The sequence below is a fragment of the Neofelis nebulosa genome, chromosome 5 (assembly GCF_028018385.1).
Source record: "Neofelis nebulosa isolate mNeoNeb1 chromosome 5, mNeoNeb1.pri, whole genome shotgun sequence".
NCBI lineage: Eukaryota > Metazoa > Chordata > Mammalia > Carnivora > Felidae > Neofelis > Neofelis nebulosa.
In genome coordinates this window covers 92,227,609-92,255,373 of record NC_080786.1, presented here as the reverse complement: position 1 = coordinate 92,255,373, position 27,765 = coordinate 92,227,609, and the positions used below count along the sequence as shown (strand labels likewise).

General features: G+C 36.7%; 1 protein-coding gene across 4 annotated transcripts in view; it reads right to left on the bottom strand.

Annotated features, from left to right (window-relative positions):
* POLQ (DNA polymerase theta) overlaps nucleotides 1-27,765 on the bottom strand; it is a 121,775-nt gene that overhangs the window by 17,442 nt on the left and 76,568 nt on the right. For 2 of the 4 annotated variants that reach the window (XM_058731244.1, XM_058731246.1), the window contains 8 exons: nucleotides 22,325-22,565; nucleotides 20,928-21,121; nucleotides 17,687-17,824; nucleotides 16,069-16,243; nucleotides 13,524-13,650; nucleotides 12,506-12,627; nucleotides 6,737-6,921; nucleotides 3,292-3,403 (listed from right to left, as the gene is read on the bottom strand). In XM_058731244.1, the coding sequence (XP_058587227.1) occupies nucleotides 3,292-3,403; nucleotides 6,737-6,921; nucleotides 12,506-12,627; nucleotides 13,524-13,650; nucleotides 16,069-16,243; nucleotides 17,687-17,824; nucleotides 20,928-21,121; nucleotides 22,325-22,565 (1,294 nt within the window). Of the gene's footprint in view, nucleotides 1-3,291; nucleotides 3,404-6,736; nucleotides 6,922-12,505; nucleotides 12,628-13,523; nucleotides 13,651-16,068; nucleotides 16,244-17,686; nucleotides 17,825-20,927; nucleotides 21,122-22,324; nucleotides 22,566-27,765 lie in introns of those variants that run through there. The other 2 variants (XM_058731245.1, XM_058731247.1) reach the window with 2 other exon arrangements.

Here is a 27,765-nt window from a genome sequence, read left to right as displayed (position 1 = left end):
TCGCTGTACTGTACACCTAAAATTAATCTAACACTATGTGTTAGCCAACTGAAATTTAAATAAAAATTTTAAAAAATCAATTTTGAGGTATAGTTTATATACAGTAGAAGGAACCCACTTAATTTTTAAAATTTGTATATTAATTTTATTTCATTTTATTTTATTTTAATTTACATCCAAGTTAGTCAGCATATAGTGCAACAATGATTTCAGGAGTAGAATCCAGCGATTCATCACCTACATATAACACCCAGTGCTCATCTCAACAAGTGTCCTCCTTAATGCCCTTGTCCATTTAGCACACCCCCACAACCCAAAACCCCTCCAACAACCCTCAGTTTGTTCTCTGTATTTAAGAGTCTCTTATGTTTTGTCCCTCTCCCTGTTTTTATATTATTTTTGCTTCTCTTCCAAATATGCTTCTCTTCCAGATATGTTCATCTGTTTTGTATCTTAAATTCCACATATGAGTGAAGTCATGATATTTGTCTTTCTTTGACTAATTTTACTTAGCATAATACACTCTAGTTCCATCCACATTGTTGCAAATTCTTTTTGATCACCGAGTAATATTCCAGTGTGTGTGTGTGTGTGTGTGTGTGTGTGTGTGTGTGTGTGTACACACACTACATCTTCGTTATCCATTCATCAGTCAGTGGACAGTTGGGCTCTTTCCACACTGGCTATTGTTGCTAGCACTGCTATAAACATCGGAGTGCATGTGCCCAGAAGGAATGCACTTTAGGTGAACAATTGGATGTATTTTAACAAATGAATGCACGCTACAAGATATGAAACATTTATATCACCTTTATAGTTAGATCCCCATTATCAGCCAAAAAACTCATTGATCTGCTTTATGATACCATATCTTGGTTTTTCATATTCTTAAAAATTCATAAAAATTGAATTGTACTGTATGTTCTTATTTGAATTTGCCTTCTTTTGCTAAATAGTATTCCATTGCAGAGATATACCAAAATTTGTTTATCCATAATCCTGTTCATAGACAATTTGGTTGTTAGGAATAAAACTGCTATAACATCCACATAGCAGTCTTTCTCTTGCTGTTTTCATTTTTCTTGGGCAAATACCCAATAGTAGAATTGCCGGATCACATAATTATCTGTATGTTTAACTATGAAAGAGCCATACTGTTTTCCAAAGTGGTTGTACCATTTGACAATCCTACCAGCAATGTAAAAGGGATACAGTGTTTTTAATTTTAGCCATTGTAGTGTTTTTGTAATGGTGTCTCTTTGTCGTTTTCATTTGCTTTTCCCTGATGACTAATAACAATAATATTTGATATTGTCATTCATATATTTTCTTTTGAGAAAAGTCTTTCAAATCTTTTGACCTTTATTTTATTGGATTGTTTGCTTTCTCACTATTGGTTGTAAGAATTTTTTACATATTCTGGATGCAAGTTCTTTGTTGGATAATAGGAACTGCAAATATTTTCTCTTCTGTGGTTTGCCTTACATTTTCTTTTATTATTTAAAAAAAATTTTTTTAATGTTTATTTATTTTTGAGAGAGAGAGACAGAGTGTGAGCTGGGGAGGGGCAGAGAGAGAGAGAGAGAGAGAGAGAGAGAGAGAGAGAGAGAGAGAAAGAATCTGAAGCAGGCTCCAGGTTCTGAGCTGTCAGCACAGAGCCCAACATGGGGCTCGAACCCATGAACTACAAGATCATGACCTGAGCCAAAGTCGGACGCTTAACCAACTGAGCCACCGAGGCACCATGCCTTACATTTTCTTAATGGTATCGTCTATCAATGTTTATCTTTTATGGTTAATTCAGTGTAATTATCACCTAAGAAATCTTTGCCTACCTCAATGTCACAAAGAATTTTCCCCCTATTTTTTCCTTCTGAAGATTTGTAGTTTTAAATTTTACTTTTAAGTCTACGCTCCATATCAAGCTAATTTTTGAATAAAGTATGGGATAAAAGTTAAAGTCACTTTTTTTCCATACTAGTATTCAGTTGTTCTAGAACCAATTGTTGACAAGATCATCTTTCCTACATTGAATTACCATGGCAACCTAATTGAAAATCAAACCACCACATATATATATAGGTTTATTTCTGAACACTTTATTGTGACCCATTGTTTGCCATGTCTACACTTATGCCTGTATTGATTATTGTAGTTTTATAATAAATTTTGAACTCAGGGGGTGTTAGTATTCAACATTATACTTTTCCTCCCAAAATTTTTCTCATTATTCCAGGCCCTTTGAATTTCCAGATAAATTTAGAATAAGCTTGTCAAATTCTACACAAAAGTCTAATGGAATTTTGATTGGAACTAAATTGAATCCATAGAACAATTTATAGAGAACTGTCATCACAACAATATTGTACCTTCTAATAAATTAACATGGTAACCCTCACATTTATCTAAGTATTCTTAAATTTCTCTCAGGATTGTTTCAGAGTTTTCAATAAAGTCTTGCACATACTGTTAGATTTATCCCAACTATTTCATGTATTTTGATGTGATTGAAATGGTTTTATTTTTACTTCATTCACTAATTATTGCTCATAAACAAAGATACAACTGAATTTTACAAATCGACCTTGTATGATGGGACCTTTCTAAATTTAGTTATTTGTTCTAGTAGTTGTTTTTGTAGAATTCATACGATTTTCTATGTACAAGATCATGTCATATGTGAATAAATTCTTTTTGGGGATTGAGGACAAGGTTGACTATAAACGACTATGAAATAGCTTTCTGGGGTGAAAGGGTAATGGTTCCATATCTTGGTTGTGATGCAGATTATATAACTCTGTGCATTTGTCAGAATTCATACAAATACACATCTAAAAGGAATGAATTTTACTGTATGTAAATTGTACCCCAATAAATGCCAAAAGAAAAGATAATTTAAAATGGTAATACTCAAACTGCTCTATAACAGTAATTGTTCTTTCATAGTGTCTGGTACATTTAATCAATGGTTTACTGTTTTGAATTAAAGCTATCTAAACCTACAGCACAGGACAATTCCAAGGCTTTATGAGATATTCACAATGACATAGTAGCATATACATCAACTGGATTTTGTTATTCCATTTCTGATCCTACTTTTATTTAAAAAAAAAAAAAGCCCATCTTAGTAATGATAAGGTTAATGTTATTTAATTAACAATACCTAACAAAAACTTTTGAGTAATAGAAACGTTAACAGAAAATTTTCTAACACTAATTTTTTTCAATTAATATGGCAAGATAGTTGAAGGATAGCATCTAGAAGATAATTGGCACTCCAGGTTTATCTACCTGTATATCTGGATTTGAATGAATCAATGTAGCAGGCAGCATCATTTTCTTTAATGCCCATCTGCTCTCCCAAAGATTTAGCTCCCATTCCATAAATGATTCCATAGCAAATCTGAAAAGAAGTCATTACACTCAGTGAGTAAATTAAAGGTGATAACTACATAACATGCAAATATAAAAAGTTCATGAGGCTTGAAATTTGGTCCACTTTTTATTTCATAGTGAGTCAAAAATGATTAGATCTGTTTTTGGTAGGTTAAATTCATAGAACCTGACATCCAGTGAACATCTTTTCTCTTTTCTGCCTTTTAGGAATACTTTCGGGTAGGGAGGAAGGGGGAAATATGAATAAATGTGAATATGTGTGTGTTTTAAGAAAATAATACTAGTGATTTAAAAGGGAAGATTTATTCCTGTCATTTAACCAGTAGTCTTCAGAGCGGCTTTCTGCTCCCATAATACCATATTAACTTCTGCTTAAAGAAGTGTCCAGGAGTCAAGAAAGAGAAGCATTACAAACATTCGTCTCCTGGCCCTTACATAGGACTAATAGAGTAGGAAGTGATGGCTTCATGGTTGGAAAATAGGGAAGACTTCACTGGAAATAAATATGCTTTCTGCTTCACCACCACCTGAAATCCCACAATTGCAGAATTCTTTTGGGTTAAACGAATTCCTGAGGAAATTTTGGGAGTAATGGAAGGAGGTGGTCTAAATAGGTCAGTAAGGACACTATAATTTAATAATGAATATTGCCTGGGCTCAAATCCCAATTCCAGCATTTACACAAGCTACCTAAAGTCTTGTAACTTGATTTATTCATCCATAAAATGAAGATAGTAATACCTGTATCATGAATTGTGAAGATTATGGAGTAATTATTTATAAGTGTTTAGGAAAATTCCTGATATAAAGCAAGCTCATATAAAAGTCATTAAATACAATTCAGAAGATAACTTGCAAAAAATGATTATCAGAATTCCAAAATACTTTTAATGTGATAGGATGGCTAGAGGTTTTTGTTTTTTACATTTTTTAAATGTTTATTTATTTTTGAGAGAAAGAGAGAGCAAGCAGGCAAGACGCAAAGAGAGAGGGAGACACAGAATCCAAAGTGGGTTACAGGCTCTGAGCTATCAGCACAGAGCCCAATGCAGGGCTTGAACTCGTGAACCATGAGATCATGACCTGAGCCGAAGTCAGACGCTTAACTGACTGAGCCACCTAGGTGCCCTGTAATGTTTATTTATTTACTGAAAGAGAGAGAGAGAGAGAGAGAGAGAGAGAGAGAGAGAGAGAGAGAGAGAGAGAGAGAGAGAGAGAAGAGAATAGGGGAGGGGCAGAGAGAGAGGGAGAGCAAGAGAATCCCAAGCAGGCTTGCACTGTCAGTGCAGAGCCCTGATGCAGGGCTCAAACTCACGAACTATAAGATCATGACCTGAGCCGAAATCAAAGAGTTGGACACTTAACTGACTGAGTCACTCAGGCATCCCCTTATCTTTTTAAATACATTGAGAGAGGTTTTTTTTTTACCTTCTTTTTTCTTTCCCTTTTTGGTGTTTTTACATTTTATTTTATTGTGACTCCTACCTTTTTTTTTTTTTTTAAACTCAGAAAGTACACAGCACTTTCTGAGATCTCAGCCAGAGCCAAGGAGTTCAGTGCATGGTGACTCAGGAAGAAAAATTGACATACCATAAACACCATTAAGTCATGTAAGAACTTATTAAATAGAGGCAGATATCATCAGTGCATGAGTGTTTATATGGAGACAGAATGTCTAAGTTCTGGCATTCTGAACTTATCTTGGCTCTACCACTTACAGCTGTATGACTTTAAGCAAATTACTAACTTTTGGTGCCTTTGTTTACTCCTATATAAAATGGGAATAATAATAATACCTATTTTATGGGTTTATTAATATTAAATACTGGAACATTACCTATTTTACTTAGGGTTTGATTCTTGCTGAATGCAGAACCCCAGAAGAGATTCTTAAATAGAAAGGGCAAAGCTGGCTTTCTAAACAGTGGAAGAGGGGCACCTGGGTAGCTTAGTCAGTTAAGCATCCGACTTCAGCTCAGCTCATGATCTCACAGTTCGTGAGTTTGAGCCCCGCATCAGCCTCTGTGCTGACAGCTCAGCCCGGAGCCTGCTTCAGATTCTGTGTCTCCCTCTCTCTCTGTCCCTCCCCTGCTTGCACTCTCTCTCTATCAGAAACAAATAATAAACATTAAAAAAATTTTTTTTTAAGTGGAAGAAACAAGTGCTGGTGCTAAATAGGCAATGTTGAGAGGAAGTGTTTCATGTCTAATGAGTGAGTCAAGAATTATAGTTGCGAGTAACTAGAAGTATAAATGTAAAACTAACACATAGGATCTTAAAGGTGGGAGTAATGTTCGTTTGCCTCAGCCAGCAATCCTATTCTCTCAAAAATGGCATCATATTTCCCACAGGCCATGAGGTAAAAAAAAAAAAAAAAAAAAAAAAAAAAAAAGTATCAATGTTAATCCAGGCCAGGAACTAATACGGACCCACTTGAAAAGTCCAAGGGCAGTGTAAAATTTCACATGTGGATTAGCTAACCAAGGGCCTCAAAAAGCTATCAGTTATTAATTATAATCTACAGCTCAATTTTTATTTTTCAGTAAACATTTAGAAAGCACCTGTGAAAATAAAGATGAAAATATGAATGCTTATAGACTAGAAAGAAATTTTTAAAACACACACACAGGGACAGCTGGGTGGTTCAGTTGGTTAAGCATCTCTTGATTTTGTCTCTAGTCATGATCCCAAGGTCGTGGGAGTGAGCCCACATCATGCTCTGGGCTAAGTGCAGAGTCTGTTTAAGCTTCTCTTTCTCAGGGGCACCTGGGTGGCTCAGTTGGTTGAGCGTCCGACTTCGGCTCAGGTCGTGATCTTACAGTTCATGAGTTTGAGCCCCACATCAGGCTCTGTGCTAACAGAGCCTGGAGCCTGCTTTGGATTCTGTGTCTCCCTCTCTCTCTGCCCCTCCTCTGCTCATGCTCTGTCTCTCTCTCTCTCTCTGCTCTCAAAAAGAAATAAACATTAAAAAAAAATAAAAGATTCTCTTTCTCTCCCTGCCCCCTACCCTGCTCTCCCACTCACGATTCCTCTCTCTAAAAGAAACCCCCACCAAACACAGATATACATAAATAACAACTACCACCACCACCACAATATCTACCACTAATGCAGATGGCTTTCCTCAAACTAAGTTGCCTCAGACTAAATCTACCTGATTCTTTTTACTGACTCGATTGAGGAAAGTATAATGAATACCATGAGACAGGCTCAGGTGAATGTGATTTCAAAGATCCAAAGATGGAGAAATCATTCCTCCACTGCAAATGATCAAGGCAATTTTTAAATTTTTTTAATCATTAAAATTCCCATTTATGTTCAACATGCTCACTAAGATCACCTGCTTTGCTTGTTGCCTCAGATCATCCCCAACAGACTCTGGTTCAATCATCTTCCACTCAGCGGCAATACTCCTGAAAACATCAGTTCCAGTGTTTAACACTTGAATGAGACGCCGATCATGAGATAAATGAGCCAAGATCCTCAGTTCAAGTTGAGAGTAATCAGCAGCTAATATTAAGCCACCTGAAACAGAAATGATTTTAGAAAAGCTGGTACAAAGATAAATCCAGGTTTTATAGAATTGAGCGGGAAGACAGAAATTTAGTTCTAACCTAGAACCATAAGATATGTGTCCAAAGGTTAAAATCTTGCTTTTAACATGATGCAATTCAGTTCTGTGACTTAGATCATAATTTTTCTGTTTGGCTTTCAAGTATATGTATTATGTGTAAAGCCACCCCTGACCTCTGCCACTTAACCACTATAGTAGTGCTTTCTTCAGTGTTTCCACAGCACCTGATACACAATCTAAAATGGTTCTTCCATGCCTCTCCCACGTAACACAGAGCCATTAGAGATGGGATACTTATTTTTCCTTTTCATTCTATAGAAAATCCTTTAAATGAGGGGAAAAATATATTTTCTATTCTTTTACATTGCTTGCAAAAACTGACATATCTTAAGTTTTACAACAAAACAAAAGATCAAATATTTGCTTCAATAAATTTTTTTAATTCTCATTTCAAAATTAAAAAAAAAAAAGAAAAGAACATCCTTTAAATGGTTGTTGAATGAATGAATGAATGAAGAAACTGATTTGTAATATGTGCACATTTTAAGTGGGCTGGAGAGAAACATTCAATGGAAACAATCCTCTATGACTTGGAGGATTCAGAAAGTTTACCTATGAAATAGAAATAACTGGATTAGACACACATGGCAAAAACAAAATTTAAAAAATAGTGGTAAAGTGGCACCTGGGTGGCTCAGTCAGTTAAGCGTCTGGCTTTGGCTCAGGTCATGATACCATGGTTCATGAGTTTGAGCCCCTCATCAGGTTTCAGATCTTCTGTCCCCTTTCTCTCTATCCCTGCCCTGCTTATGCTCTCTCTCTCAAAAATAAATAAACTTTTTTAAAAAATCATGGTAAAAAAAAGTAGGAAAAATATTTACAACTGATATCACAAAAGATTCATTGTCATATTATAAAAAAGACATGCTACAAATCAAGAACAAGATAAAATATAAACAAGCAGTTCACAGAAATAATCAAAAGAACCTTAAACATACTAAAGAATGCTTGACTTCATTCACAATAAAAGAAATGCAATTTAAAACTATAGCAAGGAATAATTTTTCTGTACTTAAATTGCAAAAATCCAGAAGTCGGACAGTACGTTCTGTGGCAAGGCTAAGAAAGGAACACTCAGATACCGTTACTGGGAACTAAATGGCTATTCTCCCCCATTAGATTGCAATTCAACAATACCTACCAATTAAACAGATTTACTCTATGATTCAGCAAACAAACCCACAGTTTGCTGCTACACAGATTACCTGCACAGAGATTAAACTGATTTATGTTCAAAATTATTTACTGATCATCACAATTCTTCAGTATAAAAACATTAAGTGAAGAAAGGCATACAACAGTGTATATGGAATCCTTGTTTTTGTGTAATAATAGGGGAAGGAATTATATATTCACATTTGCTTATATCTGCATAAAAAATACAATGAGGACATGTAAGAAACATATATGAATGAGGTTATCTAGAAGAGCTGCAGACAATAGGACAACTAGGACAGGGAAGGAAATAAAACTTCTCAATATATTTTGATTTTATACATTTTTATTTCTGAACTATGGTAAATAAATAAACAATTCAAAAGTATATAAGTAATAATTTAAAACAAATGACCACAACTTTTATAGCCTTCCTGCCATAAATAAGATAAACTCACAAAATATATGAAATAAGTGTTTTCAGATGTTGGACATAGTACAGGACTACAATCCTTAAGAAGTAGGGAGGAGGGAAAAGATGAGGTGAGTCATGCAAGTGTCTTAGGGTTCTGAAAAGAGGAATTTACCAGAATGCATTGCAGGGAAGGAAAGATGAAACAAAGCACTATGATCTCTCTGAGATGAGGAAGCAGAGACTAGAGTTTGTGCCTACTGAGGGAGCTAGAATTTGTGGAAATTTGGAGAAAGGAGTTGTACATAAGAGGAGCACCACAAATATGCATAGTAATCCCTTTGGACTTTTAACCAAATACTAAAGAAGGGAGATAGTTCAGGAAACCAGGCAAAGAACCAATACTAAAGGAGTAACTATTACTGAAGAAACAACCACCATCACATAGCTGTCAGCTGAACAACTACTTGAACAACATCCTCTTGAATGTTGAGAGATGTTCAAGCTGTAATCAGTCTGAGTGGACAGACCTTGTTAACCCCTTGAGCACCAAGTACAGACCCTAGCAAGGCAGCACCTTACAATCAGGACTAATCTAGCCCTGGGGTAAAGGCCACTCTAAACATTTGCTAACAAAGCTTAAAAAACATCTCAAAATGATCAAGCTGAATGTGAAAGTAAATTAAGTGTCTGCCAGAGAAAATGTTATTAATGAAGACTACAAAATCCCAAGAGTCAATAATGTAGCAACCGTAATGTCCAATATACAATAATAATAAAATACCAGACATATGAAGATCCAGAAAAATGTAACTGACCAGGAGAGTCTTTAATCAATAGCAAAATGACCCAGAAATTACAGAGATGATGGAATTTTAAATAGCTACCATAGATAATGTTCAGGAATTTAAAGACACATGAACATAATGATGTAACAAATAATGAAATGAAATAAGGTAATAAAAACTAGACAAAGAAATCAAATAAAAATTCTAAAGCTAAAAATATCTGAAATGTAAAACCCACCAGAAGGATGTGACAGTAATTAGACACTGTAGAAGAGAAGATCCATGAACATTAAAACAGCCAATAGAAAATATGTATTGTAGCACAGGATTGGGAGGAAAAAAAAAAAGGAAAGGGAAATAAAAAAGAAGAAAGCTTCAGGGAATTGTGGGGCAATACCAAGTGGTATTACATATGTATATTTGGAGTAATAGAAAGGAAGGAGAGAGAGATATGAACAAAAAACATTACAAGAAATAATGGTTGAAAATGTTCCAAATTTACTGAAAAATATAAGCACATAGATTAAAAAAAAGCAAAGTGATGCCAACTGAGGAAATTCAGCAAATTCAAAAGTCTTACAAGCAAAGCATGAAAAACTACCCAGAGACTTGCGCCCAAATCAAATTGCTAAAATTGAATAACAAATAAAATTGAAAAAACATCCAAGGAAAAGTTTTATTATGCTTAGAAAAAGAGCAAGAAAAATGGTGGAGTACTTCTCATCAGAAATAATGCAACCAGAAACTAGTGGAAATATATAAAGTGATGAAAGAGAAGGACTGTAAACCAATAAATCTATGTTGAATAAAATTATCATTCAGGCACCTGGGTGGCTCAGTTGACTGAGCATTGGACTCTTGATTTTGGTTCAGGTCATGTTCCCAGAGTCGTGGGATTGAACCCTGCATCAAGCTATGTGATGAATGTGGAGTCTGCTTAAGATTATCTCTCTCTCTTCCTCTGCCCCTATCCCTGACTCACTTTCTCTCTCTCTCTCAAATAAAATTTAAAAAATAAATAAAATAAATTATCTTTCAAAAGTGAGGATAAAATAAAGACACCTAGAGACATGGGAATGCTGAGATAAGTCGTCAGTAGATCTGCACTACAAGAAACCTTAAAGGAAGTATTCTGGAGGAAGTACTTTAAGATTCCTTGAATTACTCCAAGAAATGAAAAGTGCAAGAAATGGTAAAAATGGACAGATAAGAGAGATGCTTTTTTATTTGATTTCTTTGAAAGATTATAGACTGTTTCAAGCAAGAATAATAGCTATATAGTAGAATTTATATGTCATAGAAATAAAACCTATTATAAAAGAGGGGAAATGGAAAAAATTCCTTATATTACAGGTGAAGTAGTATAAGGTTATTTGAAGATAGTTTGTGATGGGATGCATATTGTAAACTCTAGAATATATAGGATAGTTAATAAGACAGTAGAGAAAATAAAAAGAATAAAAAGTAGTCACTTAAATCTTTAAAAAAGAATAAAAAACAGATAAATAAAACACAAATAACAAGAGAGTAGACTTAAACCAACCATATGCCAATTTTTTTTTTTTTTTTGAGAGTTAGAGTGAGTGAGCACAAGCAGGGGAGGGGAAGAGGGAGTAGGAACGAGAGAAGCTTACACCAGCTTGACGCTTAGCTTAGATATAGGGCTTGATCTCATGTCCCTGAGATCATGACCTGGGCCCAAATCAAGACAGACGCTCAACTGACTGAGCCACTCAGGTGCCACACCAATAATTACTTTAGATGTAAATGGACTAAACACTAAATATATGTGACAGAAATTTTCAGATTTAATCGATATATCTTTAATTTCAATAAACTTAAAAAATGTAAACAAAAGCAGTATAAAATAAGGTCATGTTAACACAATTTTATTGTTTAGCTAAGAATAAATTGATGAACAAATAAACAAAATGAAGTATATACATACAATCAAATATTATTCAGCCTTAAAAAGAAAGGAAATTCTGACATATACTACAACATGGATGAATCTTAAAGACATTATGCTAAGTGAAATAACCAGACACCAAAAGACTAATACTGTATAATTTCACATAGATGAGATAGCTAGACTAGTCAAATTCACAGAGACAGAAAGTAGAATGGTGGCTGCCAGGGGCTGGGGAGTGGGTGGGAAGAGTTATTTTTTAATAGATGTAGAGTTTCAGTTGTGGAAGATGAAAAAGTTCTGGAGATGGATGGTGGTAATGGCTATACAACAAGGCAAATGTACTTAATGTCACAGAGCTAAATACTTAAAAAAAAAAAATACTTAAAATACTTAAAAATGGTTACAATGATATAATGCTGATAGTTCATACTTAAAGCAAAACTGAAAATTACCAAGCAGGTTATGTTATCATAGACCTGAATTCACCATTGGAACATTAAGTTTCTGACAGAATTAAAATAAATTCAGAATGCACTCACCCAGACCTAACAGCTGGCAAAAGATAAAAGAGCAAATATGTATACAAATAGTAGGGATGTTTAGGAGTTAGATCGTGACTTTCAAATGTTTTATGACTCGAGTTTATAGCCAGAGTTAAACCTTTTATGAAAAGTATATGACTAGAGTACTGAGGAGAGGTCAGGCACTGGGAGGACAGCCTTGGGGACTAGCCCCTGCACTAGGAAGCAGCAGTGTGGAGAAGAGGAGGAGAAACAGAATAGCAAAGCAAGTCAGAAAGACAAAAAAAAAAAAAAAAAATGTGCCCTTCGAGATAAAGGGAGGACAGAAATTGAGGAAAGTAAGGGTTAATCGAACAGTACAAAAGCTGTACAGAAGTCAAAGAGGACAAGGACTAATGGTATCTGCTGGACTTTGCCAAAAGGTCTACAATGACCTTGGAAAACATGGTTTCAGCAGACTGCTGCCCATAAGCTTACACCACAGAAGTTTCCCACAGAGCAGATCATGAAGACAATGATGACTGACAACCTTGCAACACAAAAGGGAAAAACAGGCTACACTGAAGAGAGGAAAGGGGAAGCGACCAATGCATCCTTCTGAGTCTTATTCATAATGCAGGCTTTATCAGTGCTTTGAAAACCATTCCCACAGCAATGAGAAGTTTAGAAAACCATCAGCCACCTTACCTGGGAAAGGTACAAAGGCATGTCGCATGCTGACTGAAAAGGGCATTCCTCTGTCTGAGGCTCTCTCCTCCATCTGTGCCTGGTGTCCAGAGTTCAGGCTGCAACTTGTCTTCTTTCTTCCTCTGTCATGAAAACAACATCAGCAGCTGGACATGAAGCAGTCTCAAATATATGAAAAAGGTCTTATTTTTCAGTAAAGTCAATAGTTCTATCTAAGAAACTTAAAAATCTTATCATTTGAAACGCACTTTAAAGCTTAACAAAGCTACTAGATTTTTTTTAGCAAACATTCAATTAAACAGGAAGTAAGACATTTCTGTAACAGCTTCTGCCACAAACTGCTTCTGAAACAATTACTGATATTTAGCTCAAATCAACAAATCCTTTTGACCATATGTAATTATCTATGCTTTTTCTTTCCATCAGGTGTATATGGCGAGGGCAGGAGGGGATGTTCCTGACATAATTAAAAAACTCTTCCCTTTAGCGACTGAGTTAATAAAGCACGTCATGCCAATTGATTTAATTAGTGGCCTAGGTTTTCAGCCTTTCACCATCAACTAGCATCTTTATAGACAGACTCAGGATGTTAAACAGATAGCACCTAGAATAGAAATATATATGCCCAAGGGTGCCTGGGTGGCTTAGTCGATTAAGCCACCAACTCTTGATTTCAGCTTAAGTCATAATTTCAGGGGTTGTGAGTTTGAGCCCCCACTAAGGGCTCTGTCTCTGGCTCCTCAACGGACTTGGGGCTCCACCCAACATGGAGCCTGCTTGGGATTCTCTCTCTTCCTCTTTCTCTGTCCCTCCCTGTGCACACGCATACTCTCTCTCCCTCAAAAATAAACTTAAAAAAAAAAAAAAAAGAAATATGTATGCCCAGAACAAAAAATTCATTATTTCATTATTTTGTCCAATAAAATAACTAATTTCATTATTTTGTCCAAACGGCTGTTTTTGAACCATTCATACTCACAAAAGTATATTAACACAAATACAGAGAAATAACGTCTACCTGTATGTGGGAAGTAGGCCTTTGCCTAGGGCTTGGGAAGGTGGGCTTTCCCCTACTAGTGTTGGCATTTCGATCTCAAAATCTCTTGGCACGTTCTGAATATTTGGTTCTGTAAAGGTTATTCGTCCTAAAATCAAGCAGAATGAAGACATAAAATTGAGGGGAGTGGGAGGGATCTGACATTTATTTCACAGTAATGGCATTTCTGAATTATCTTTAAAATGCATGTTCTATTATTGCTACGCTAAAATAAATTTGTATTTAAATATTTTTCATTATGTTCATGTGTCTGACAATGATAAAACAAGTACAAGACCAATCCCAATGTAGGTGAATATATGAGTCAACAATAGAATATTTTACATTAACCTAGCTCTCTAGAAAACGATTTTATAAGCCATAATTTGATAAGTTGAACTATTCCTATGCTAAAGTGAATACCAGGTGTCAGCACTATACAATGTTAGTGGTGGTATTAATGAGTAATCAAATGGACTAATCAAATGGATCCTAGGAGAAATGACTGTCAAAGCCTTCAAAACCCAGGAATGCACAAAACAGAATCTGAAGCAGAAGAGCAACTGAATGCTGAAGAGGGACAACTGGGGCCCAAGGAGTTAGCTAATGTGGAAAATGCAGGAGTGAGAAGCGGTGACTGGAAAATCACTTTCTAGATATCAGCTGGCTGCTTTTCTTCATCACCATCCTTAATCATTAAGAGAATCAATGGTAGCATTGATAAAGTTGGAGACTAGAATCAGGTGGTTACTGAATTTTCTAGGAAAGAGAAAGCAATTTGTTTTAATGTTTATAGCCTTTATTTCCCAAAAAATATTTTACACTTGTTTACTTATTGATTGAATTTTTCTAAAACACATAAGCATAGTTCAAAAATAGTCTGGGTAACTGATTGTGTTATTGTAGTTTTTATAACACATATATAGTGATACAAAATCTTCTGTTTTAAAATGTACTCTTCTTTGTAACTGGCTGTCTACTAGCTACTATCTATAATTTCATCTTCTTTTGATGAGTCTGGCATTTTAACTACCTCAGATATTCTTTTACTGAATAAATCCCTGATATATGTCCTTGTTATTTACATTTTAGCAAAAATTAGTGCTCAATTAATGGTAGATATTAATGTACTTATTATCATTAAATGGCCTGTTCAATGTTACAAAACCAGCCAAAACCAGAAGAAGGAATCTAAGCCTCTTGCTGCCTCAGCACACTGTCTTCTTTTCTATAATGGCTCTTACTATTCAGGTGTATTGTTTAAATTAATGAGGTTAACACTGGCAGACAAACAAGATGGCAAAAATAAATTACAAAACATGAATGTAGCTTCATGGAGATGAATTCTAATAACTAATTGGCTTTGCTATGCTTAGGTAAGCTTGTATTTCTAAAATAGTCTTTATTTATTTATTTATTTATTTATTTATTTTTATTAATTAAATATAATTGTCAAATTGGTTTCCATACAATACCCATACAAACTGAAAAACAAAAGGAACTGATTACTTTCTGCTTTATAAGCAATGAATAAATGCAACACCTTTAAAACTCTACATTGATTTTGATATGTTGATATGTCTTAGCATATGTCTCAAAATGAAATTTAAATACCAATAGGGCAAGAAATGGCTAGGATGAAGGCAGATGTTAGCTAAATAGGGGAGAAGGGAAAAGACTTTATTTAGAACAGAGAATAAGCAAGCGAAGAGAAGAGCAGCTCCTCATGGTGCCTCCATCTGTAATAACAGCAACAACTGATAACTAGCCATGCACAAAGTGCCATGAACTAAACACTTTAAATGTATTAACCTACTTAATCCTCAGAATGACCTGGTGAAGTAGACTATTAACACTGTGTTTTACACATGAGGACACGTGGGCACCAAGCTACCTTGTCTAAAGATTCACAGCACCAGAATTCAAAACATGTAAAAATTAGATATTAAAGTCCAATTCTATACCACCAACCTAAACTATCTCCCCAATGAAAGAATTAATCCTGCCCTTTCTTCAAATGCACTTTGCAGTTGGCAAATATTTAGTTTTGTACGGCTTAGCCTAAGAATGCTTTTTTCCTTACCTATCCCAAGAGTCATACAAGACACTCAAAGTACTCCACAGCTCTTTTCTGATTCAGTAAAATAAGACACTCATTTATTATACAGATGTTCCACAGCACTATTTAGATTCAACTTGGAGAGAATCTTAAGAGGTTCAGGAGAGGGCTAGGACTGAAATTAGATAAGATCACTGGCTCAAATAAATATTAATCCAAAGCACAGCCTCAGACATCCCAGTTACTCTATATAGTACTTGAAAGTAGGAACTCTATCTTACTAAATCTCATCTCTGTAGCTAGTATCCATCCATGCTTTGGTGTAGTATGTGTTTCATAAATGTTTATGAAACTTCACAGTATCTAATAATCAACACTTGAATTCCTTGGTCATCATAAGCAAATATTATATATGAAAAGTTTTTCTTTCAAAATTGGCTATTATCTACAATTAAGATTTCTCATTACCTGTAGCAGTGTGTGATTGTGATATAGGATAGATTCTTTCCATTCCAAGAAAAGGATTTAGACGCTTTTCCCGCTGCAGAGGAAAGACCACTTTGGTAATAGCATTAGTGATTCTTCTCCACTCTAATATCAAGCCTGGTAAAGGATGCAATGCCTTTAATTTATTTAAAACATCCTGCCAAAGAAATATAAAAAGGTAAGATCAGATTCTTGTCCAAATTCCATAGCAAACTAGACTTTCTTAAATCTCAAAATTAATTTTGTTAACTCCTGTATCTACAACTCAAAATTAACTGTTTGGGTTTTTTTGACAATCACTGTGATAAAACTATAACAACTATAGATTATAAAATGCAAATATGTCAATGCTGAGTAATATCAATTTAGATCTACCTTAAAAATAAAATCAATGAGATGTCAACTTAGCAAGGTATTAGAACTGCCTTCCCTCACCCCACCCCAAGAATCCTTTCTCTGTATTTTCCTTCTCTATTCTTCATGTGATTGGAAGTTTCTTATGTTTTGTTTTTTTTTTTTCCTTTTGCCCTAATACTTTCATGGTTTCCATGTCAAGAAAGTTAGAAGACATTTATCTTCAAAACTGTGAATTTTCCATGCTACAGAATTTTGGTAAACTGCTAAGAAATAGGAACTTGGAAGGTTAGAGGGCCAGTGAGATAAAACAAAAAGTTTTGTTACAGAATGAAACAGTGGAAACTTCCCTAGGGCAGGTTAGTCATAGTTAATGATATTAGGGTCAAAATTCTACAGAATGGCAACTGGGGACTTCTTTTTCCTTGGCTGTTGTGGCTGTATTTCCTACCCCTTATTATTCCATTGAAAATTTGTTCAGCAAAACTGTAAAATTAAGCCTTTTCTCTTCTCTCTTAAGCATAAAGTTTCCATGGATTGTGATTTGTACTTTTACTTTGAAATTAGCAGAGTAGAGGGGTCTCTGGGTGGCTCAGATGGTTATCCGACTCTTGGTTTTGGCTCACGTCATGATCTCACGGTTCATGAGTTCCAGCCCTGCAGTGAGTTCTGCTCTGGCAGCGTGGAGACTGCTTTGGATCAATTCTCTTTCCCCCTCTCTCTGCCCCTCTCACATTCACTCTCTCTCTCAAAATAAGTAAACTTTAAAAAAAAAAAAAAAAAGAACTTAGTAGACTAGATTCTTAAAAGAAGTTCATGGAAAACTTACTATTTTGCCCTAAAATTGCCCCTAAACTATTTTATTTGTAATGGCTGGACTTTTTTTCTTTTTTAATTCTTCCACACCTTTGTTCATATACCTATAACTATATAAATTATGTTACACTAGAAGTCCAAGAGTAGTGGATGTCAATGACTAAATAATGTCTACAGATCTAAGTTTATAAACCATTATACTGTCTTAATGATAGGAAGGACACAACTGCTAAAGCAGATTATGGTCCAGATTTTCCATGATGGAATGTCTCCAGTTTTTGCAGGCAGTTGAACCACAAACCAATTTGTTTTTATCTGGATAAGTTCAAATATTGGGCTATGCTGGATCTTGCTTTCATCAGCATTCTTTCAAGACACTAAAATGCTAAAAGTAATTCAATTTCTGCTCTGTGACTGCCCCATAGAGCACCTTACTGGTGCTGAGCTGTTTTCCCAGCCTTAGCTTGCGTCCATTGTCATTCACTCTTCTAGTAGAACCCAACGTCTTCTTGCTGCCTTGATTTTTTCTCTCTCCATTTGGTGGCAATTTTAATTCCAAAAATAAAACCTGCAAGAAGTTAATGCTTCTTTAGTCAAGAATTAAATCACAAGCATTGACATTCACAAACATTTTTTAAAGTTATTTAAGAAAATCTATGTAATTCACTATGGCTTCGGAGATTTTCTTATAACATCTTAAATTATCACATTTAATAAATAATGGCAATAAAAATCTGTACGTCAAGTATGTCTATACCCTAATTTAGGCACTATCAGATTAATACCAATGCCAGGCTTTTAAACAGTCAAGAACACAGGAATGTATACTCTATGCTGAACAAGTGATAAATAAGCTATTGACATTGAGACTAGCAATTGCTCTGACAACTGTGAACTCTCCTAAATACCCCTTGATGTGGTAACCAACGTGGCTACTCAACCATTTAGGCCTCATAGAGGGTCAATATGGGAGGCTCTGTGGCTATTATATAATCACAAAAATCAGAGAACACTAAGGCAGAAAGGGATCCAAAAAGTCATCTACTTCCACCACCATAAGGCTAGACTCAGAATCCTTGGGCACAAAAGTCAGGAGAAGGTGGCTAACCCAACGTAGCAATAATGATAGCTAGAGTGGCTCATAAGCACCCACTGAAGAAACTAGGCCTATACAGAGCAGGGATTTTTTTTTTTTTTAATTTAAAGTGACAATAAATCAACAATTCTAGGAGGAAAGACCTACCATAATTAAAACAATTCAAAGATCTCAAGTTACGTTTTTAAAGGTTCTTTATCTTGCATTTCTGTTTTTGGTGAAACCCTCAGAATTGAGTGCGGAAACTTCATAAATTACCTCTCCACGTCTCAATGAATATATCTGTGAAATGAGGTAGTTGAACTAGATGAGAGCAAGAGGCACTAATATTTATTGAGGACTTACTTTGTGTCGGCCATTATGCTAGATGCTTTAACACGTATCATCACATGTAATATATGTAACAATTCTGTGACACATTTGAAAAGTTTACACAGTTGGAGAAACTTGCTTAACATTACATGGCCAAAAAGCAGAAAAATTAAGAATTAGAACCCATAGTCCTCTGACTCCAAAGTCCTTTTTCTTTCCTCTAACCCATGCTTCCCTCTAGACTAGGAATCAACAACCATTTCCAAAAATGGGCCAGATAACAGATATTTTCAGCTTTGCAGATTTTACTGTCTGTCACAACTTTTCAATTGTGCCATTATAGACCAAAAGCAGCCAAAGACAATAAGTAAATGAACAACAGGTGTGGCTGTGCTCCAATAAAATTTTATTTACAAAAACAGGTGGCAGACCAGATCTAGCCCACAAGACATAGTTTGCTGATCCCCACTCTACGCCAGTGCCATCCAAAAGAGCTTTTTTGCAATAATGAAAATGTTCTATATTTGCATTCCCCATTACGATAGTCACTTGCCACATGTGGCTATAGAACATTTGAAACATGTCTAGCACAAGTAAGGAACTGAATTAATATATTTTATTTAATTTTAATCAAATTAAATATAAATAGCCACAAGTGGCTAGTGGCTCCTGTATTGGACAGTGCAGCTCTAGATGATTAGTAACATCCTTCCCAGGTCAAAGATTCAACTTCAGATCACTAAGGATTAAACAGTCAATGTGTGAAACTGTCAGATTACCTTAAATATAATTTCCATTTTAACATGAAGACCTAAGAACAAGCCATTAACATCAAAGGTCTTTTATTCCGGCCTAGAGTTTAGTCTAGGCCTATGGCCTTAGTACCCATCTGAATCACAAGGGCACAGATTCCTGTCTTTGCCCCAAGCCTACTTATGCTGAAATCCAGAGGTCCTATGTTTTTGATAAGTCTTCTATGTAATTTTATGTGCAGTCAGTTTGGGAGTTCTAAGCTAAAGAACTCAAAAGAGGGGTGCCTGGGTGGCTCAGTCCATTGGGCAGCCAACTTTGGCTCATGTCATGATCTCATAGCTCATGAGTTTGAGCCCTGTATCAGGCTCTGTGCTGACAGCTCAGATTCTGTGTCTCCCTCTCTCTCTGCCCTTCCCCTGCTCATGCTTTGTCTCTGTCTCTCTCTCTCAAAAATAAATAAACATTAAAAAAAAAACTCAAAAGAAAAAAATTAAAAAAATAAACAAAAAAGGCACCACTAATTCAATACAAATGTACCCTATGGTTAGGAGAAACAAAATTCCTCTTATTTTAAAAACATAACCCTGTGGCTTAAAAAGGGGGCATTTATATGAGTATATATAACATTTATTGAATATTTACTATGAGAGGAGCACTATTCTAAGTGTTTTACATTCATCATTTACTCCTCACAACAAATCTGTGAGGTATTTCTATCATAACCCATTTTACTGATGTAGAAATTGAGATATAAAGAGTTAATGTATTGGCCCAAGGTTCAGAGTTAATTACTAAGTGGAGGAGACAGGATTCAAATTCAAGAAGACTGGCTTGAAAGCCTATGATCTTTACAATATGCTGTATTACTGAATTGCATCTGTAAGACACCTGAACCTCAATGCTATCGAGTATAAGCACCCACCCTGTACTTGTAACCCCTCTACAACACCCCAACCACCCTTTGCGGAGTGTGGGGAGACAAAAGAATAGAATGTCAAACTTTGAAAATAAAAAAAATGGATAAACTGTGTCAAAATGTATGTAAGTTTATAAAAATCTTATGTAGGTTTAAAAAAAGCAAATAGTCACAAAATACCCTTTTTCGTTAACAACTGAGAAAAATATCTAATTTTGTTCTCCAAAAAAAATTTGGGGGGAAGGAAGGAGTGAGACTTCATGAAATGTCTAACTTCATGGAGAAACAACTACACTGTTATGTAACATCACTATAGATCTTTTGTTTAATAAATATTTACTGAGTACCTCCTCTGTTCTAGGTAAATCTCATGGAGCATACATTCTAGGTTTCTTTACTACCTTCCAAACTCATAAATACAGATATAATTTATAAATTAGACACTAGAATACTCTATTTCCAAAGTTCTGTGCTGGACTAACATTTTTAAAATTGATCTTTGTCATTTAGGCAAACACATTTAGGAAATACACACACATACACAAACACACACATCATTTTTAACTCTAAAATTCTGCGTTCCCATGATACAACCTCAGCAATATCATCTGAACTGGTGAAGGAAAAACTGTGCCCGGCTAGTTGATAGGCTTGAGTCTCAATCGCATCCAGCTTGGCTTGCATTATGTGTTTCTGACTTTCACACTCTGCAGTACTAAATCCAATTCCATTTAGTTCTAACAAGGCCAAGCAGTACTGAGAGGGCATTTCCACTTTACAGAAAACATCTGGAAGAAAAAACAAGAAAACTAAGACATTAATTCACCAGCTAAACGATTGGATTAGCATCATCACCTAAAAACACATGGAATTTTTCTAGGCAAATTCAGAGGTGCTACCCAAGCAATTCTTCAAGATCCAGTCTCCAAAGCAGCACTCTCAGGCCAACAATGAAAGGCATAAAAGTACTTCCCACTTTTCTACTTCAGCACTAGACCACTATCTTTGTCTACACAGAGGGCAGAAAAACTGGCAATCTTGAGAATAGTCTATATTATAATAAACTGCATTTCTCCCAAGATAATGTTTTTGTTTCTACCCTTGGCAAGAGCAAGAGAGCCAAACTTATTTGCTAAACTGACTAGAAAGAGTTAATCTCCTGTAATTATTTCCAATGTTCCTGGTTCCATGATATGCACATTTGCACAAAGAACTAAAAATGGATGCTTCTTACCAAAGAAGCCAATGCTCTTACCAAAGAGTAAAGAAAAAGTTTTCTAAAGTAAGAATCAGAGTATTTTTCTATCTACTGATGCTTCTCAACAGAGTAGTCATTCTACATCATTTTTTTCCAGTATGCTTTCTGGAATATTAGTGTCAAAGATACTCTATGAAAAGAGTACAGTTGAGAGACACTGAATTGGGAGTTCCAGCATTTATATACTGCGTTTGGATATTCATGATGCCTGTTAATTTAGTAAAGGCTCTGAGAAGCCCTGAAGCAAAGACTATTTAATTTTGTATTAACTGAAAGTCTGAAATTATTTGACCACAATACCTTGTATCTTATGCAATACTTATTAACATCCTGAAAAGTAAAAATATTTAATGTCTCACCTTTTAAGGAAAGTTTGTTGACCCCTGTGCTGGACAATCCAGACACAGAATTTGCATTAAAAGTGATAAAGAGGGATGCCTGGGTGGCTTAGTCCTTTAAGCCTCTGGCTCTTGAAAGCAACTAGGTCGTGATTTCAAGGATTTGTGAGAGGGAGCCCCCCATGGTGGCAGCTGTGCTGACAGCACAGAGCCTGCTTGGGATTCTCTCTCTTCCCCTCTCTCTCTCTGCCCTTCCTCCTTGCTGTCTCTCTCTCAAATAAATAAAGTTTAAAAAAAGTGTGATAAAGAGTGATAAAGACCTGTGATAAAGTGTCTAAATATAAAACCAACACCAGTCTGTAATAGCACAAAAATGCCAGCAACATCGTTTTAACCTTGAAGGTTTTCCTTCTTCAACAAAGAATTGAGTTGATTCATAGCGTTGAAGATGAGAATCGACTCCATCGAGGCTCTGTATCTCCCAGAATGTTCAGTGTTGACATTCAGCCCCAGACTCTGAACTCCTTGGCCAGTCTCTATCCCTTCGAGGAGTGGAAGCTCATGAGGAAGAAAACTGGAAACTATGCTGTGAAGAGTTGGCTCCTTAGAATCTGGATCTAGTAACCAGCATGCCACCTGAGAGGGTTCAAAGACATTTGTGCGCACTTAAATTAAAAGGGGAAAATGCTCATTTCTAATCTCACTCATTTTCATGTAATACCAATTCAGTGGCCTTTCTAGAAGAGGAGGAAAGGATAATTATAAATTGTCCCAGGACTCATTTTTGGTACTAATTCGAGCAATTTTCAAAGAAGGAAAACTTACAACTTTTCATCACTACATTGATGATACAGCTCCTGCTGATATAGTTCTGAAATAGGCTTGAAATCTTAGCACCCTTCAGATAATTAAAACTTTGTTTCTGGGGGCGCCTGGGTGGCGCAGTCGGTTAAGCGTCCGACTTCAGCCAGGTCACGATCTCGCGGTCCGTGAGTTCGAGCCCCGCGTCAGGCTCTGGGCTGATGGCTGGGAGCCTGGAGCCTGTTTCCGATTCTGTGTCTCCCTCTCTCTCTGCCCCTCCCCCGTTCATGCTCTGTCTCTCTCTGTCCCAAAAATAAATAAAAAAGGTTGAAAAAAAAATTTAAAAAAAAACCACAAAACTTTGTTTCTGAAAACGTAGACGGACTCTTCTCCACTAAGGGTTGATTTTGGCTAAGCTACTCTAGTAAAGATAGGCCTATACAGTTTTAGGTTTTTAAAAATTCTTTCAACATCATAAGAAGTGAGACATAAATGTTTTACCATTAAAACTTCATACTCAAAGTTTTAGAAAGCCTCTGGGGGCTTTCCCCTCAGGATGAGGGCCTGTCACTAGGACCATCCAACAAATCATGACTGCTATTTTTAGCTCTCCTATGAGACTAGACTTGTATTTTCTAATGTTATGTGATCTAGCAGATCAAAACTAAATTAGAATTAGGAAATATAAGCCCTATTCATAATTCTGACAATTACTACCTGACTCATTTACTTCTTCTGTAGCTTAAGAATGTAGTTTGATAGGGGAGTGTGATACTGTGAATTATAATAAATTTAAAATCGGTCTCTGTCGCATTTCTAGGACAGAACTTCTAAAACCCTTGACATTTCCTTAACTATGAGATGAAGGTGTCTCTTGTTATGTTAATGAGGTGACTTTCGGAATGCCCCTAGGTTACCTAAGGATGGGAGCTGGCTGCCAGAGGAAACAACTCTGTGATTGGAGGGTGAGTACTTTCAGTGTCACCCCTGACCAGCTGGGAGGCGCCTGGAAGGCCAATGGCTAATGATTTAATCAATCGTGCCTATGTAATGAAGGCTCCATAAAATCCCCAAATGACAGGATTTGGAGAGCTTGGAAGTTGTGGAACATGGAGGTGTTGGCGAGAGTGGTGTGCTCAGACAGAGGATGGAAGCTTCCTTTCCCTTCCCACCTACCTTACCCTGCATCTCTCTTCCGTCCGGATGTTCATCTGTATCATTTATCATATCCTTTTATAATAAACTGATAAATGTAACTAAATGTTTCCCTGAGTTTTGTGAGTCACTGTACTTAATTTATTGAATCTGAAGAGGGTGGAGGTCACAGGAACCTCTCATTTACAGCCAGTTGGTCAGACTACAGGTAACAACCTGGATTTACAACTGGCACCTGAAGTCCTTGCCAGATGTCCTCAGAAAGGGGGGTCCTTGGAATCTCCAGTCTGTAGTCAGTTGGTCAGGAGCATATGTGTTAATTTGGGCTTGCAACTGGCCTCAAAATAGTGGGCAGTCTGTGGCACTGACCCTTAACCTGTGGAATTTGATGCTATTTCCAGGTAGATACTGTCAGAATTGAGTTGTAGAATACCCAGCTGGTGTTTCCAGCATTGCTTGATGGTGTGGGGGGAAACCCTACAAACACATCAGAACTGGTCTCAGTAGGGGCGCTTGGGTGACTCAGTCTGTTAAGCCTCTGACTTCAGCTCAGGTCATGATCTTTCAGTTTGTGAGTTCAAGCCCTGCATTGGGCTCTTCTGACAGCTCAGAGCCTAGAGCCTGCTTTGGATTCTGTGTCTCCCTCTCTCTGCTCCTCTCCTGCTTGCTCTCTCACTCTCTCAAAAATCAGTAAACATTAAAAATAAAATTAAAAAAAAGAATTGGTCTCAGAACACTTTTTTGGTTTTTTTGGTGTCAGAGAAGCAGAACTTGCTAGAAGGGCCTGGCTCACAGAAACATATGGTTTATGAAGAGAAAGGATAAAAGGGCGGAGATTATGATCCTTTGATCGCTGGATGCTACCTAGTGACCCATGATGTGAAACTGCAGTTACACTATAGTTACTAAAGGTAAAAGCTACCAATGCAATTTAGAAATGGTAGACCTAACCCCCAAGGAGTTGGCTCATTAGATATATAAGGAAATAAAAAATAATAATCACACTAAACATACAATCTCCTGGTTACTGTTATCTGTAATAGCTAAATAAAAGTAAAGTGCTGGGTCTCACCCTGATGATAAACCAAGTTCAGATTTGGGTCAGTCTGAGCTCTAGCCAGTAGCCTCAAAGTCATCTGTACAGAGGCAACACAAAGTAGCCCTAAGACCTCTGGTCATCGTTAAGGTAATCAATGTAGGAGGGCAATACCTACAAACTACCAAAACTAGGGGATACAGTGTGAAGAAGCTGTTTCCCTTTGCGGATCAGTATAATCAGTCTTTTTTTTTTTTAAGTTTATTTATTTATTTTGAGAGACAGAGTGAGTGGGGGAGGGGCAGAGAGACAGAGGAAGAGAGAGGGAGAGAAAGGGGGAGAGAGAGAGAGAGAGAATCCAAGCAGGTTCAGCACTGTCAGTGCAGAGCCCTTTGCAGGGTTTGAACTCACAAACCATGAGATCATGGCCTAAATTGAAGTCAGACACTTAACCAACTGGGCCACCCAGGCACCCTACCTACTATCATCAGCCTCTTGAGGAACCTTTACTAAAATGGATTAGGAGATTAATTTAGGAGGAGGGTCTGGTCTTGGATGCTGCAGAACAAAAGGCAGAGGGTTGATGCAAGACCCCACAGCTCACTATAGTATAATAATAGTTGAGTGTATGTGATCCAGACACACGCGAGGTTGTTGCCAAGGAAACAGCTGGCCTGGTACACCGGATAAAAGCCACTGTAAGGTCTGTTTACCCTGAGAGGGAGACTGTCCCTTTTCTCTTATAAATGCCAAGTGGAACACCCCAGATAAAGGAGCTGATATTCTTCATATGCAAGCCATATGGGACTGCTTTATGATAACTGGGATATTTACCCACTGAAATCAGTAGATTATCCAGGTCACAGTAAATGCTTTGGTTTAAGGGGGACCTTTAATCATATAACTGTACTGTTGCAAAACTGAGGGACAGTTTGGGAAGCCTTGTCAAAATTACCACCTCACTTCCTCTCATAGGCCTTAGAGATGATAATAAAAACTTGAGATTTATTAACAAGAGAATGAGAAGAGGCAGGGCCAGAGTCAAGAGACTTCCCAACAGGGTGGAAAATTTTAAAAGGTTATTAACAAATAAGAGGAATAAAGCAAATATTGACAGGAGCAAGAGAAAGAGGAAACAGAAAGGGGAGAGTTACAGGACTCACCCCAGAAGGCTGGAAATCTTTAGATGGTTATTAAGAAATGTGATGAATAAAATGGGTAATGATGGATTAAATAAAAGGTTTTAATAAAGCACCACCAAAGGTTGGGTGGGTCAAAGCAACCCCCCCTCCGTTAGTCCCCCAATATTAAAGGGCCTCAAACAAGACTGCTCTATTCACCATAATTTGGAGAAATTTTAAAAGCTTGAAGGCAAAAGGTACAATGAGAAACCTGACCAGTGGTTAGGCAGATTAATCAAGTTAATAAAAGGGCCGGGGTACCTTGGTTCAACCCGTCCCTCAGGACTCAAAGCCTTTAGGACAAGCGTAGGTAAAACTGTCAGGAGGTGGAAAAGAGAAGTTTCCAGAACTCTTTGATGGAAGATCCAGGAACTCTGGTACCAAAACCCATTGGTAAAGCCCTGATTTGGGCTACAACTAGATTAAGAGAAATGTAAAAATGTAATCGTTGATAGGCTTATGTAAATTGGAATGTTTAATTATGTGAAGAAGTTGTATCTCCTTTACCTGAATATTTTATGGTAATGAGTTGTTATGCCTGGTTGGGGAACACTTTCCCTACCTAGTTTTGTAAAACCAAAGCCTTCTGATGAAGTTCTAATGGAGGTTATGATTAGAAATGTAAGGGTTGATGGAATTAAGGAAAAAGTCTGTAGGAGAACTGGTATGTTTGAAATGGCTTTAGATGAGGTGGTTGGATCCTTACCTGATTGCATTTTGGGAATGGACATTATGTCAAACAGGGGAACATGTCCCATAATTAGTATTGTAAAACAGAAGGCATCTAAATTCACTCTTCAAGCAATGTTAAATAGACATGCTCAGTGAGAACCAGTAAGATTGCCTAATCCCGCACAGTGTGGAATAAAGCTCAAGTGCTGGTAAAGACAAACTGTGCAATCGCCCTATGTGGAGACTGGGGCTAATGGCAGAGCCTTGTGAGCATCTCATGACAGTGACTACTGGGACTTTAAACAAGAGAATTTCCATTTGAGGGTATTTATTGCCTTCTTATCTGACATTATTAATTGATGCTATTTCTATTACTAAAGGATATAATACGATCCTGAAACCTGAAATACCCACAAAGTGTTGGGTGATATCTGAGAACTGCTCTAATGGAGATGGCAGTGCCCAGTAGAGTTCCATAATAAAATGAAAACAGTTTATACAGGATCCTGCTGCCTGGGGAATGAAAAGAAGAGACACTCAAGAGCAGGGAGCCTCTTTTCTCCTAGGCTTGACTCTGGAATTGTGTGAGGAGGAGCTGCTGGATTCCATTGTCACTTGGACAGTGCTCTAGAAACAGTCCTTGACTGATAAAGAGCTGCTAGGTTTGTGGATGGCAGTTCCGAAGTGAATGGACAATATCCTGCTTTGGAAGGCCATCATTCTAATTAAAGAAGATAGAAAAGATCATCCTGGTGTGCTGAATTTCATGTTGTTTTCCTAGCAGTGATGAAAGAATTGAACAGAGCTAGGGAAAAGCTCTGTTTGGGTTTTCACTGGCTCATAAATAATGCCCAATAACTTTGCCAAAATGTCAGTCAGGAAGGCAATGGACACATGGCCTACTAAAGAAGGGTCCTCTTCTGGGACACAGTCCTTATAGAAATTTGAAGGGGTGCATCAAAATAGGACACATTAATGCCTTTCAGAAGAA